The sequence below is a fragment of the Gymnoscopelus braueri genome (assembly GCF_963280865.1).
Source record: "Gymnoscopelus braueri genome assembly, chromosome: 6".
NCBI classification, from domain to species: Eukaryota; Metazoa; Chordata; class Actinopteri; order Myctophiformes; family Myctophidae; genus Gymnoscopelus; species Gymnoscopelus braueri.
In genome coordinates, this window is record NC_137607.1 from 7,640,819 (window position 1) to 7,655,134 (window position 14,316).

The 14,316-nt window shown below is 42.4% G+C and overlaps 2 protein-coding genes across 2 annotated transcripts; one reads left to right on the forward strand and one right to left on the reverse strand.

Annotated features, from left to right (window-relative positions):
- Positions 1 to 5,275: 5,275 nt before the first annotated feature.
- On the forward strand, positions 5,276 to 7,438 carry LOC308086744 (E3 ubiquitin-protein ligase CHFR-like; the record flags this gene model as incomplete). Its single annotated transcript, XM_080430393.1, has 1 exon — positions 5,276 to 7,438. The coding sequence occupies one exon, from the start codon at positions 5,276 to 5,278 to the stop codon at positions 7,436 to 7,438; it is 2,163 nt and encodes a 720-aa protein (XP_080286519.1).
- Positions 7,439 to 12,608: 5,170 nt separating this feature from the next.
- LOC308086333 (B-cell receptor CD22-like) lies at positions 12,609 to 14,074 on the reverse strand (the record flags this gene model as incomplete). The annotated part of the gene is made up of 3 exons (XM_080429854.1): positions 14,014 to 14,074; positions 13,688 to 13,912; positions 12,609 to 12,910 (listed from the first exon to the last, which is right to left on the reverse strand). Exons 1-3 carry the CDS (start codon positions 14,045 to 14,047, stop codon positions 12,609 to 12,611), a joined length of 561 nt encoding a protein of 186 aa, XP_080285980.1. The 5' UTR covers positions 14,048 to 14,074.
- Between the last annotated feature and the right edge of the window lie 242 nt (positions 14,075 to 14,316).

Consider the following 14,316-nt stretch of genomic DNA (forward strand, 5'->3'; position numbering starts at 1 on the left):
AAATAAGGGACGATTCCTTATTTCAGGGGACAATCCTAGTGTGACTGTCTGTCTGGACTATGGGACCGTCCGTCTGGACTATGGGACCGTCCGTCTGAACTATGGGACCGCCCGTCTGAACTATGGTTCTGAAAAGTTGATGCCGAGAACTGGCACTTTAACCCAAAATGGACGGATGCTTTCGCTTTCATTTTACCATCTCAGTGTCAGTTGTTAAGATCGACAATATAAGGCGCCAGTGAAAGAAAGCAGTTATCAATTAAAGGGACAGTTCACCTCCAAAAATATATTTATTTTTTTTTCTATCGATTAGTCACCCCATGGATTTTTTTTTAGTTTTTGTCCCATTCCTAAGCCTATAATTTGATGACCAGCAGCGGTTCCGGTAGGAGACAGATACACGAAGAGTCTCCTTTGTGTCTCCTACCGGAACCGCTGCCTACCGGTCCGCTGGTCATCAAATTATTGGCTTAGGAATGCGACAAAAAGAAATATATATATCCATGTATTCAAGTCTCCATGGTGTGTGAAATTGGTAGAAAAAAATATGTTTGGGGGGTGAACTGTCCCTTAATGTTGTTTTATCAACTGGCCCCTAGCTGGCCTCTTGCCATTTTTGTAATGTGGCCCACAGGTTCAGCTATTTGAGTATCCCTTGTCTAAAACACGTGAAAGTTCAACCTAACTACATTTGTAATCATGAAGTCTGCTGTTTTTTAGTCAATTAACATTATTTTATTTAGGCCTACGTGTGAAAAATAAAAGATGTATAATTAAGAAGAATCAGACTGAGAGAAATAACTTCCTAAAATACTGTAAATATGTCAGAAAAGTTAATTCTTATCAGGTCCTATTCCTTTTAGTTCTATTGTATCAATACACTCGTCATTCTTCAGGAAATGTGTGTGTGTGTGTAACAGTTTGTAAATACATTTTAATCATTTGATTTTATTCCTTAATTTTCCTGCGCAGAATGAGAACTCCCAGTCAGACACAAACACAGCCAGCCCTTCTCCCGCCCCTGAAAACCCAGGCACCACAGCACCACGGCACCGCATTCAAATGGAAGAATTTGATTCACAGAACTATGAGTTAGTTGTCAACATAAAGGTGAGGTTGCAGATATTATAAGTAGTGAGGTCGCAGATAATATAAATGGTCAATGGTGCATTTATATACTGTAGCGCTTTTATCCAAAGCGCTTTACATAGATTGTGCATTACATTCACACACACATTCATACACCGATGGCGGAGGAAACCATGCAAGGAGGCACCAACCTGCTCAACGGGAGCAATTAGGGGTTCAGCGTCTTGCTCAAGGACACTTCGACACGAACTCTGGGGGAGCCCCTTAGCCCGGCCACTCTACCCCTGAGCCACTGCCGCCCCTGTAGTGTTAGTAATGGACATTAACTCAAGCACATTTACTTGAGTACCGGGGACCTTATTTGTGAGAGATTACAGAGAAAAGGGTTATCATGATCTCTATGGAAACTCTATGTTTTTTTTAACAAGTAATGCAAGCAAATCTGCTAAAAGATGACATACAGTTACAGTATATCATCAGTACAGTAAATCTTACTTTAGATGTATGTATTATGGATGTTCTTATCTTTGACAGACTTTGATGACTTATGACAAACCTTAAGACAAACCTAACTTATTGCATAATGCTGCTGTATTCGGATGATGCTGCCGCTATTTGAAGTGGGTGTAATAAACAATGTCGTATTCTGAATACAATGACAATAAACATCGTTACTTACAGTATTTTTCCGGCAGTTAATCACCTTCTGAATGTTACGTTCACATTTGGCAAAATGAAGATCATAAATCATATCTTAATTTGGGACCAAAGTGGTCGACGGACGGACTGATATCACTTCTAATTATGTTATTTGATCTTTTCAACACAGATGGAACTGTGACTGTCAACTGCTGATGAAGCTGAGAGCTGTGCTGTGAGCCTGGCCCTGGATGTGAATGAAATATAATGTATTTATTTAGCACATACTGTACATAGCCTACTTCATAGAGATGATGGTGTTACATTAAAACAGATGTAAGATTAAACACACAATGGAGACAAATCATGTCTAACATGCTCATGTTTTCTCCGGCTGTGGGTGTGTGTGTGTGAGACTAACAGAAATAGAAGTGGCTAACATTATCGGTGTACTGAAAAGCTCTTTAGCTAAGGATGCCTATGGACTTGAGACAACTTTCTGAAATTACACATAGACTCTCTGGTATGCCCGATTACACATCTGTTTGATGTCATCAATATGACCACTGTACCAGAAGTGGTTCTGGCCAATGAGGCGGGCCTCTGACACACCATAGTCTGGCCGAAGTATGGCACCACCATATGGAGTAAGGGTAAGGCTGCTGTTTTTGTCACCCGTGAATCATGGAGGCGATAAGACAACATGCCTAAAGTTGGCAATGCCAGGTGAGAGCAGATGCACAAGGCCAAAATGCTGTGCACATCTGTGACATGTCTCCGCTATATCAAAAAAGAAAAGACTCAAAAATAACTACTTTACAACAGATGTTACAGATTTGTTTGTCATCCATTTACAAACAGAAGTTTGTAAAGTAGAACTAGGTATGGGAGAGGAACATTTCTGCAAAGATGATTGGTGGGGTTTTTAGGATTTATTTCCCCCAATAGATGAGCTCAGAATTGGCAGTCACTTTTAAGTTCTGTCCAAGCAAATATTATTATGATGTAATGGTGGCGTTTGTATTTGCATGTTACCTGCACATGCGGCCTTCTAGCGCCTTCCTGTGTCTTATTTTCAGAATATTTCAGGATATTTAGTCAGTATTGTAAGTATATATATATATATATATATATACACACACACACACACACACACACACACACACACAATTCTAAAAAGCTACAGCTCTGACCTACAGTGTTGAAATCAGGGGACTTTGCACATTTACACATCAGTGCATCTACAGCAATGCCCCCTCCTACCTAAAGGAACTCATCAAACCCCCGAACTCCACCCGCTCCACCCGCTCACTCCGCTCCAGAAACTCAAACGCACTGGAGCCCCCGCACAACAATTCTCTGCACCATGGGGGATTGGGCCTTCTGCTCAGCTGCTCCTCGACTGTGGAATACCATCTGAGAGCACCACAGTCGATTGACACTTTTAAAAAGGGCCTAAAAACCTTCCTTTTTAACAAGGCATTTGCATAGATAGAGATGTAGTTGTTTTATCTTTTTAAACTTCTACTGTGCTGACTTGATTTGAAGTTTATTAATTTCACTGTTTTATTATTATTGTTTTCTTTCTTTTTTTTGTTTTTAATCCTGTAGCACTTTGAGATTTGCTTCAAATATAAAGTGCGTTACAAATAAAATGTATTATTAATTTATTATGTCACATGAGAGGAGTGATTGATTAGATCAGATTAGGAGCTTGGGGGACAGTAGCTACTGTTATAGAACAGTGCTGGAGCCTGAGTCTCCACATTTAAGACAATACACAAGTCACATGATTAATCAACAAAAGGTTACACCCACATGGGCAGACCGAACCATATAAATAGAGTGGATGCTCACTGAACAGGCCGAAGTGTTCTGCAGGCATCAGTGTTACTAGTTACCAGGGTGTTATTGCTGTGTTCCGTTATTTTCCATTGCGAGCTCCACGAGACTGACGGTAAGAATGGACCCTTCGCTAAACCCCACCCCAAAAGCGATTGTTCAATGCCAGCATAGCAACCGTTGTTAGCCTGGCATAGGTCTGGCAAGCTTTCGTCACCTGCCATAGCTGTCAATGTTATTTCGCCCGCACAGGCGCACACACACAATCATTTGCAACATAATAGCAAGAATATGAATGCCACGATAACGCAATGGTGACTATGAACCACCTACCCAAACCCGTTGGAGGCTACTTTTCCCAAGCTGAAATCTGCACTTAGACCGGGTCCGGGTGTGTTGAACACATACACAGCTTAATGTCAGGAAAGTTGCACGACACGACTCACTCGCCCAGGTGGTGTCAATAATAGGCTACTAATCACCGCAATCGTAACAAAATTCAGAATCACAGCGCTGCCTGTTTCGGATTCCGCACGTTAAAGTATATTAATTCATTTGTTCGTCTATTTATTAACTCCTGCTGCAGTCTTACCCTGTGGTACATGAAAACTCCTGTTACAGTCATGGATAAACTTTAACCTGGTGTTTGCACTTTCTCCATTTACGGTCCGTACATCTATATAAACGTTCAGATTTCAAATATAAAGTGCTTACCCCATGGCCACGGATGCTAAAATTATGCACGGGACTCTCAAAAGTACCCGTATATTCTGTATTGTTCAATAAAAAGCATTTTAATTCGATCAGTGGCCATTTTCTCATAGTGTATCAGAGTGCAATACACCTACAAACCGATAGGGTCGCTCAGTTGAAAGTGCATAGAGAAAATGGCCACCGATCAGATTAAAATGCTTTTTATTGAACAATACGGATGATACGGGAACTTCTGAGGGCCCGTACATAAATGTAACATCCGTGGCCATGGGATAAGCACTTTATATTTGAAATATGAACGTTTATGTAGATGTACGGGCCATAAATGGAGAAAGTGCAAACACCAGGTTGAAGTTCATCCATGACGGTCGTGACAGTCGACCGTCGTGTATCCATGGCTATTACTCCCTCTAACATTTCCCATGTTTTTAGTTTATTGAAATAATGTCATGCACATTTGTCCAGTGCATAGCCTACTGCAGGCCTTGTTGACTAGATTTAGAAGAGATTTTGAAGCTCTTGCTCCTGAAATGATCGATTATTTTTAAGGGGAAAAGCCATTATTTAACATGCAAGTCAATGGGTGAGAAGCGAAGTTTGCCAGGCGCTGCCAGGCCTGGGTGTGACTAACTTCGCACCACCAGTCACAGAGTGGAGTGGGTGGGGCTTAGCGAAGGGTCCATTGAGTGTTAACACGACGATAAATGTGTGTATTTCTGATAAGTTTTACAGTTTTGTGTGTAGATCTCATGTCAGTAATTTGTCGTTGTTGTTTGTGTTTCCTTTCCTAGGTTTATAAACTACTGGAAAAATCAGATCGTGGATCTGGACTTAAAGTGACCAGCCTGTGACGTCCGTCATCTATGACGTCAGTCTGTGACATATCTATGACATACCTGTGACGTATTCAGATCAGAGCCCCATTGACTTTCATTATAAAACAAAGTTAAATATTTCAAAAGGTAGAACGATTATTGGACATTGATCGAAGATGGGAGACCATGATGCAGATTTGAACTTCCAACGTCTTGTAAGAGGACAACCATGGGGAAAGCTGGTGAAAGTGGATTCCTGTGAAACTCAAGTGTTGCTCATCAGGAGGGAATGCACGGTTGGTCGGAGTAAAGGATGTGATCTATCTTTTCCCCCTAACCAACCCTTGGTCTCACGGAATCACTGCAGAATTATACAAGATGAGTGCTCAGGGCAAGTGTGGCTGGAGGACATGAGCACTCATGGCACCATCATCAACATGTCCACGCTGGTGAAGAAGCAGACCCACATGCTGCAGAATGGAGATGTCATCTACTTTGTGTACAGGGAAAATGAGCCAGAACAAAACATCGCCTATGTTTACCATTCCATTCAACCGGAACGCACCGTTTCACAAGATGTTAGTAGTGTTGGACCAAATGCTGCTGACGTGATGGAGGAGAGGTCATCTCACAGACAAACCGTTCCATCACCAGACCTGTCGTTCTCTGCGGAGCCGGCAGTACTGCCAGGACCCTCCAGGCAACCGACTCGGCAGGAATGCCAGCCCTGTAGCTCCTCCTCCACCCATCTGCGCACGAGTTGCCCTGCGGCAGCTGGCCCTGTTGTACAGACAGGCCAAGCTAAGAAACGTGTCCCTGCTAAAGAGAAATGCACCCACATCCAGGAGCCAGCGGGGAAGAAGAGGAGGAAAACAAAATATGACGAGGGTCGTGATGTGAGCCTCCCAAACTCGTCTAGTACTGAAGCTGCAGGTCCACCCAAGGGAAGCCCTCAGGACCCGCTGGGTAAGGCTCCCTCAGCGGAAGGCACCAAACCGGACAGGATGGAGGAATCTTTAACATGTATCATCTGTCAGGATCTGCTGTACGACTGTGTCAGCCTGCAGCCCTGCATGCATACCTTCTGTGCGGCCTGTTACTCGGGCTGGATGGAGCGCTCGGTTCTGTGCCCCGCCTGCCGCGGCACTGTGGAGAGGATCAACAAGAACCACATCCTCAATAACCTGATGGAGGCCTACCTCGTCCAGCACCCTGAGAAGTGTCGCAGCGAGGAGGACAAGAAGAGCATGGACAGCAGGAATAAGATAACGCGGGACATGCTGCACCCGAAGGTGGAGCACCACTTCTCTGATGAGGAGGGGAGCTCTGACGACCTCTTTGAGCTCTCTGACCCTGATCTATGTGCGGGCTACGGGCGGCTGTACTCCTCCTCCTCTGACTCCTCGTCCTCCTCTGACTCCTCGTCAGAGGAGGAGTACATTGGCTCTTACGCTCCCTCTGAGCTCTCTGACGGTGACAGTGACGCCTCAGACACCAGTCCGCCGTTTGTGTTTTCATGTAGACAGTGTCCTGGTTACAGGAAGGAGGGCAGTCGGCTGCCGTTCCAACGGGCTGACTTCGCTGGGTCTCCTCCTGTCTCACCTTCTCTCCCATTCCAACCCACCGTGATGCCCACGCCTGCGACACAAGGCCCTGAGGACAGCCCTGGGAAACTCGGTGCTGGAGAAGAGCCCTCAACATCTTCCGAGGTCCCTGCAATAACGGCTCCTCCGGAGTACATGTGTTCTGCTCAGGGCAGCCACATCATCTGCACCTGCTGCCTCGAGCCAATGCCAGACCGGCATGGCGAACTCGGCGGCCAGCAGCTCCCTACTCAGCAATGCATGTTGTGCCAGCGGCCCTTCTGTCATATGTACTGGGGCTGCCAGAGGACTGGCTGTCGAGGTTGCCTGGCACACTTTAGCGAGCTCAATCTAACGGATAAATGCCTGGATGGTGTTCTGAACGGCAATGCATACGAGTCTGAGATCCTAGGGAACTACCTGTCTGAGAGAGGCATGTCTTGGAAGGACATGCTCCAGGAAGCCCTGCAGGGCGTACAACAAGGAATCCTCTATCTGCCTGATTACGATGGCATCTGCATTAATGCAGATGTCATCGTCTGTCTCTCCTGTGGCCGGCAATGCTTCAAGGAGCTGGCCTACAAATACAGAGAGAACATCCCTGCATGTGACTTGCCGCCATCTGTAACATCTCGTCCTGTCTGTTACTGGGGACGTAACTGTCGCACACAGGTGAAGGCACATCATGCATTGAAATTCAACCATATATGTGAGCAGACTCGCTTCATTCCAATGCAAACAGAAGGAGACCTTTAAGAATCTCTGGTATTATCCACAGAAGAGATATTTCCTCCAGTCAGAAGCAGGCACTCAACAGCAAGATCATTTTTATGAATGTAGTTCCAAACACTTTTTTTTTTTTTTGGGCCCCAGCTTTCATCAGTCCTACAAATTAAACTTTGATTTACTTTGAAATCAGACACGCTTCCCTCCTACTGTAAGCCCATTCAACTTCAAGACTCCACAATGACACCATTATTGAAAACACCCATCTTTGCTTCTGATGACTGATATTGACCTTCCAATGAATGAAGGAGACCTTCATTTTTTGATTACGTTTTTATTTATATTGTTCACAAATAATTTCAATGAATAAACTAAATGTAACTGTTTATATTTCCATTACTGTATTACTCTGATAAAAATTATACCTTTTCTATTTAACTCAGGACTCTTGTCTTTTAATTATAGGTTACATAATCCTTTAAAGATGAGGATTATCCCCCCCCCATTTCTGTGTGACCATTTTGGGTCACGGACCCATTTTTATGTTTTTTTTTTTTACCTTTTCCCCCAAACTAGATTGTTGAAATAGGGCTTAAGTGTTTAATTCATAATGGTCGTTTTTTAAGTGTGGGTTGTGGGGAGACACCAAATTTCTCTTTTGGGTCTGGAGCTGAAAAGGTTTGGGAACCCCTTTCACCCACTAGCCCAGGGGTCATCAACGTTTTCAGCCCAAGCACCCCCTCTTTGAGAGAGAGAGATGAAGCAGGGACCCCCCCCACTATATATTGCATACAATTGTGTTGCAGATTAAAGCTTTTCATAGATGTTGGTTTCATGTTGATGTGTATTTTCAAGAATTTAGCCACTTAAACCGTCAACTTTCACTCTGTACTTAGTCTGCTCTTTTCCCCCCCTCTCTTTGCCGAAAATAGCCGATCTACAAGCTCACAACGCCTCGCAGTGCGAGGCGTTGTGAGCTTGTAGATCGGCTATTTTCGGCTGAAGTTGTCCTTAGAATAGGGATGCTAAGGTTCAGGTTCAAATGTAAAAAACTAAGTTCCTATCACACAATGATTTGGTGGACCCCCCTGTAGTACCTCTGAGGACCCCCTAGGGGTCCCAGACCCCCTGTTGAAGACCCTTGCACTAGCCTATACTGTACATTCAAGCCCAGTAAATGGTAGACACGTGCTTTCTGGAGTTGTTGTGACTCACACACTGACCCAAGTTCTGCCTTTTTAATGATGTAATCATATTGGATGGATTGGTTGAATTAACAATACATCACATCTTGTTTTGGAGCTAATGAGTAACCCGTTTACTCTAGGCTAGTTCCCAATGGAGAGATTTTAAAAGATTAAACAATTTTTGCTGGTCCTAGGGGGAGTTGACCATGTATATACAAATATACAAATGTATATTACCACATTTTAGAGGGAATCAGAGTAGACGGCTGTTCCAACTTTAACTCCCTAACAGTTGACCTAGCTGACCTCTGTCCCTGTAGAAATGTTATAACAGCACTTTCAAGATAATTTTACTTTTTCTTTTATCAGGCAGAGAGGAACAAAATAAAAACAAAAGAGCAGCTAAAAGATAGCTGGGGGAATTGTAGACAACATATTGAAGGATCTTGCTAAAGGCATCCGTAGCCTATATTTCCTAATGTTTTCCAAAGAAAAATCTGGATTCCAATTCAAAAATAGCAGATCTACAAGCTCAAAACGCGTCACACTGCCACACGTTTTGAGCTTGTAGATCTGCTATCTTTGCCACTTTTGTGTGACATAGAAGGGGCCCGACAGTACAGTATATGCAATGTGTCCCTCTGGAGTGAGTGTGGAAATATAGTGGCCCTCTGCATCATCAAAGTTGCCCACCGCTGTTCTATTCTATGGTATTTTTCTTTTCTTTTTTTATTTTATTCTATGGTCGAAATGTCCTCTTGTTTCAGGATAACATTTTTCATGATGACAAAATATTGTTGCATAAAATGTAAACTATTAAATTGTAATATTGTTGCATAAAATGTAAATATGATCTGCCAATATGTATGTTTTTCTACCGACAGCATCGATGGACATTTAAGTTAAAGCTGTCATAATGGACATTTAAGTTAAAGCTGTCATAATGGACATTTAAGTTAAAGCTGTGAAGATAAAGATAAATGCGAAAGAGATTGTTTATTTTATACCCAACTGTAAATAGTGTAGATTACATCAGTCATATTAAACAAGCATATTAGACAAACCATATACAAAGAAATATCAGAAACAATTAAAAGTTATTTTAAAAACACTGATTTGTATCAATGGTGAGTGATTGTGCAGAATTAACAGTCAACCTGTGAATTTAAGGGAGAATTTTGGACTAAAGTTTTCTTACCTTTTCTATGACGTTATATCTTAGGATGAATGGTACAGTAGAAACATTTCATAGGAAAAAAAAGCTATTAAAATATGTGATCTAACCTAAGGCCTATCCGCGCACCTTTTAAGCTGTGGCGGCTCAGGGGTGGAGTTATGAAATTTTTCTACTGTACCATTCATCCTAAGATATAACGTCATAGAAAAGGTAAGAAAACTTTAGTCCAAAATTCTCCTTTAAGCACGATGTCAGTCTGTGTGAGACAGTCTGTGAATAATAGATGCATTCCATTTTATTTTATTTTAGGCAGCTCTTCTCCTCTGTGCCTTGTCTGAAATTGCACCCTTCTACCATAATGGTAATTTATTTAATTCTTCTACCATATGAATCTGTCAATCAATTAATGTAATTCACATTTTCACCCTTTATTCTCAGTAAAATATTTTATATGTCAAAAATATGTAGGTATTTTTTACTTTACTGGAGTATTTGCAAATTTCTGTACTTTTACTTCTACTCCAATTACCTGCGCAAGCTGAAATCACAAACCCCCAGAGCAGAGCATGAAATACAGTTTTACATAAACATAACATTGAACCTCAATGCATAATTCATTTACCACATCATATAGTACAATCCATAGAACCACAGTACAATCCACAGTATCAACCTATTAACAATATGAAGTAAATGGGGGGGGGGGGGGGGTCCGGGGAGAGTGAACGTGGCATAAACCTCCTGCCTTCCGTGTCTACTTGAACTATCGCTGCGCTGTATTTCACCCACAACTCCTCTGCTGCTTCCTCTGTGTGTGTGTGTGTGTGTGTGTGTGTGTGTGTGTGTGTGTGTGTGTGTGTGTGTGTGTGTGTGTGTGTGTGTGTGTGTGTGTGTGTATGTGCGTGTGCGTGAACTACAGGCCCTGGTGTGTGAGGTGTATGCACTTCCTCTTTCTCTCTCTCTACCATCTCTCCTCTCTGGCCTATAGCTGATCTTAGCTTCACAAGCTGTATTTCAGTGTCCTGGCAGCAGACACTGATAAGCACCTGGTCTATTGTAAAGGTAAAGGAAAGTCTTCAAGCTTCTTTCTTTACACGTTGCTTTCCTCTTCTACAACCCTGGTGTCCTGATCAGCAGAGGAGATGAAGCCTCGTCTACGACCCCAGTTTGCACTGATGTTTACATAAATTGGATTGTCCTCCTGAAACATGATACATTTACATGTTAAAATGTATAATCAATAAATCATAATGTATGAAATGCATCAGTATAAATGAGTGCAATCAATGAAAATACCTTAGCTCTCCTCACTGCTTTGTCCAAGCCCGAATCTTGTTTCCTTTAAAAGTAAGACATATTATTTTAAAACAATTGTTTTAAGTCGTTTGCACCCAGGTATCAGCATAACGTTTGAGAGATTGATCTCAGTGATCTTTTCTGTCCTAGCCTTAAGTATCATATGGCAGGCTCCTGCAATGTGAAAAATAAGGACGTCCAAATATATTTTTCAAGCTCCCGTCCCCAGCCACAAAAAGAAGCCAAATCCATGGAAGAAGTGCCTTTGGTTGCACCTCCATTACACTCACATGACTTTGATCAATTCCCTTCCCCTATTTCCACACACTAGGCCGACTAGGGCATGATGTCACAAGAATAGAGCATTGGGATTATACTGTCATTTTAATGAGATATGATGACAGGATCAACTCACCATGTCCACAGCATAACCAAAGTAAGCACCAGCACTGCCAACGCCTTGACTCCAACACCAACGCTGAGGATAAGAACAACTGCAGAAAGATTAATTAAAATTAATGATCAACAGTGTCACAGTGTGTGTCAGGTGAGAACTCAGAAGCAGGCGACAACAGCTAAACGGATCATGTCCAGAACAAAATAACAGGCAAGGGTAAAAAGGTAGAGAATCAAAAGACGGGTACAAAGTATCAAACAGGGTATAAGAGACACACAATAACAATGTCAAGGAACAGGTAGACACCTCAGGGAGTGAATGGTGGCGTCCCCGTTTTGTTTTGAAATACAAAATGACTATCCTTTTTTTCTATCAATGGTGGACTTGGTATGATCAGGTGACCGGATTGAATTGGTTGAGGTTGAGGGGGAATGAGGTCAAATGAATAGATTGGCCGGTCTAACGAGAAAGTGGAAATAGGTGTGCAGGTAACGGTGACTAGATTAGACTGTGGGAGTGGCCACAGGGAATGGAGGGACAGACAGACAGACAGACAGACAGACAGACAGACAGACAGACAGACACAATTTACAATTTAGGCCAGGGGTCTTCAACAGGGGGTCTGGGACCCCTAGGGGGTCCTCAGAGTTACTACAGGGGCCAAATCTTTGTGTAATAGGATATATTTTTTAAATTAACCACTTGACTTGAACCCTATAGAATCCATATTCTTAGGAGAACTTTAGCCAAAAATAGCAGATCTGTGAGGCGTTGTGAGCTTGTAAATCGTCAATTTTTGGCAAAGAGGTATAGTTGTGAAGGGAAAAAAAAGAGCATGCAGATCAAGTAAAAAATTAAAAAAAAAAGTTTTATCTGAAACAATTTTAGACAATAGTGGGGGTCCTTGCTTCATCTCTCTCTCAGCTAGGGGGTCCTTTATCTGAAAACGTTGAAGACCCCTGATTTAGACATTTAGCAGACACTCTTAATCCAGAGCACGCACGCGCACGCACACGCACACACACACACACACACACACACACACACACACACACACACACACACACACGTAGATTTAGTTGTCAGGTTACAGACTGTAAAGTACATGTTATTACAATCATTCCTTCCAACATCTTCCTCTGTCTACTCACTGTCTATTATTGTGTCCATGTGCAGCAGCACCTCAGTAGAGTTGTTTTCTCCCAGTGAGTTCCTGGTGTGACAGAAGTACAGTCCAGTGTGGGAGGGCTGCAGAGAGGCCAGAACCAGCACCTGTCCTGACCCTACCTGGACCAGGGAACTGGAACCAGGAGGCCCAGTCCTCTTGTACCAGGTGTAGTTGTGTACTGGTGGGTTAGCATCACTGCTGCAGGTCAAGCTCACACTGCTGCCCTCTGCTGGACGGTCTGGTGCACTGACCTCCACCGACACATTCACTGGGGCATCTTGATATAAACATCAAAAACACAATTAACCTGTGGTCATAGATATTGTTATATTTATTAGATCATGAGTAATGTATTGATTTGCAGCATTATTGTGATTTATCTTACAGAGAACAAAATATGTTTTTTTTCTTGGTATGAACAATAACAATAATGAATGCTTTTGAATAATGTGGTGTACACATTACACCAGCTTTGTTAAAAATAATAAAGCAAATAATGCCATATAATTTGATCTAAATTGAATTAAAACCTCACACTGAACATGAAGAGTGACTTCAGGTGAAGTGACTGTGTCAATGTAGTTATTTGCTTGGCATAAGTATCTTCTATTGTCAGGAGTTTTTATCGCACGCACCAGCGGCACCACCATGGTGATTTTCCACGTTTTGCCATGAAACAGGGAATACTTTGTAACTAGAATATTAGGTCAAGCCCCAAATATCACGTTTGATTCATGGCCTGAACACATTTAGGTGTCAATATTTAGTTAAAGTCATAATGCCACCTATCATAGTCATGGCAACAATTACCTGGAAGTTCTACTTTTACAAACTAATCCTACGTTTGGAATCATGTTGCTGTGCAGAAACAGCATGGTGGATACTGTGCATCCTGATGTGGATTAATTTAGGTACGAGGGTCATCCCTGCAGCTTTAATTCAATATGGTTCATCTTTGAATGTGCTTCTGTATTAATTGAATACATTAAAGACAGAATGAAACAGATTCAGACAAAGAGAGACAAAGAGCTCACATGAACTCATATAAACTCACACTGCACATCCAACATCACAGCTTCAGACTTCCATGTCTCTTGTCCTTCAACAGCACACTGGTAACTCCCAGCATCCTCTATTTTGGCCTGGAATCCTGGGTTGGATACTTGTTGTCCATCTTTAAACCAGACAATGTTGGGTCTTGGTTTACAAGATGTTTGACAGGTGAGAGTCACCCATGTCCCCCATGACACAGTGGGAGGAGTCACCTGTATAGACAGTTCTGATCAGAAGAATAAAAACAAGATGGACGTCAGTTGGTGAGATTGTCAGGAAAGATTTGACTTTGATTACATGAAAGGTTAAAAAATGACTCTTGTTTACCTGTTACAGACAAAGATACTGGTTGACTGGACATCCTATCACCTGTTGTAGAAAACCTGAAGTAATAATCTTTTCTCTCATCACTGCATTCTATATTATTGATCCTCAGGGCACAATCGTGGAGTCGATTACCAATGTATTCAATACGACCTTGATATGAAGGTTGATTAGAGAGAGGAACTTCAGTGCCCCCTGGGTAGGATAACCAGAATGTATGAGTGACAGTATGACCCACTGGGTAATCATATGAACAACCAATATCTACTGATGAACCTCTCATGACACATGGAGATGGATTGGTGA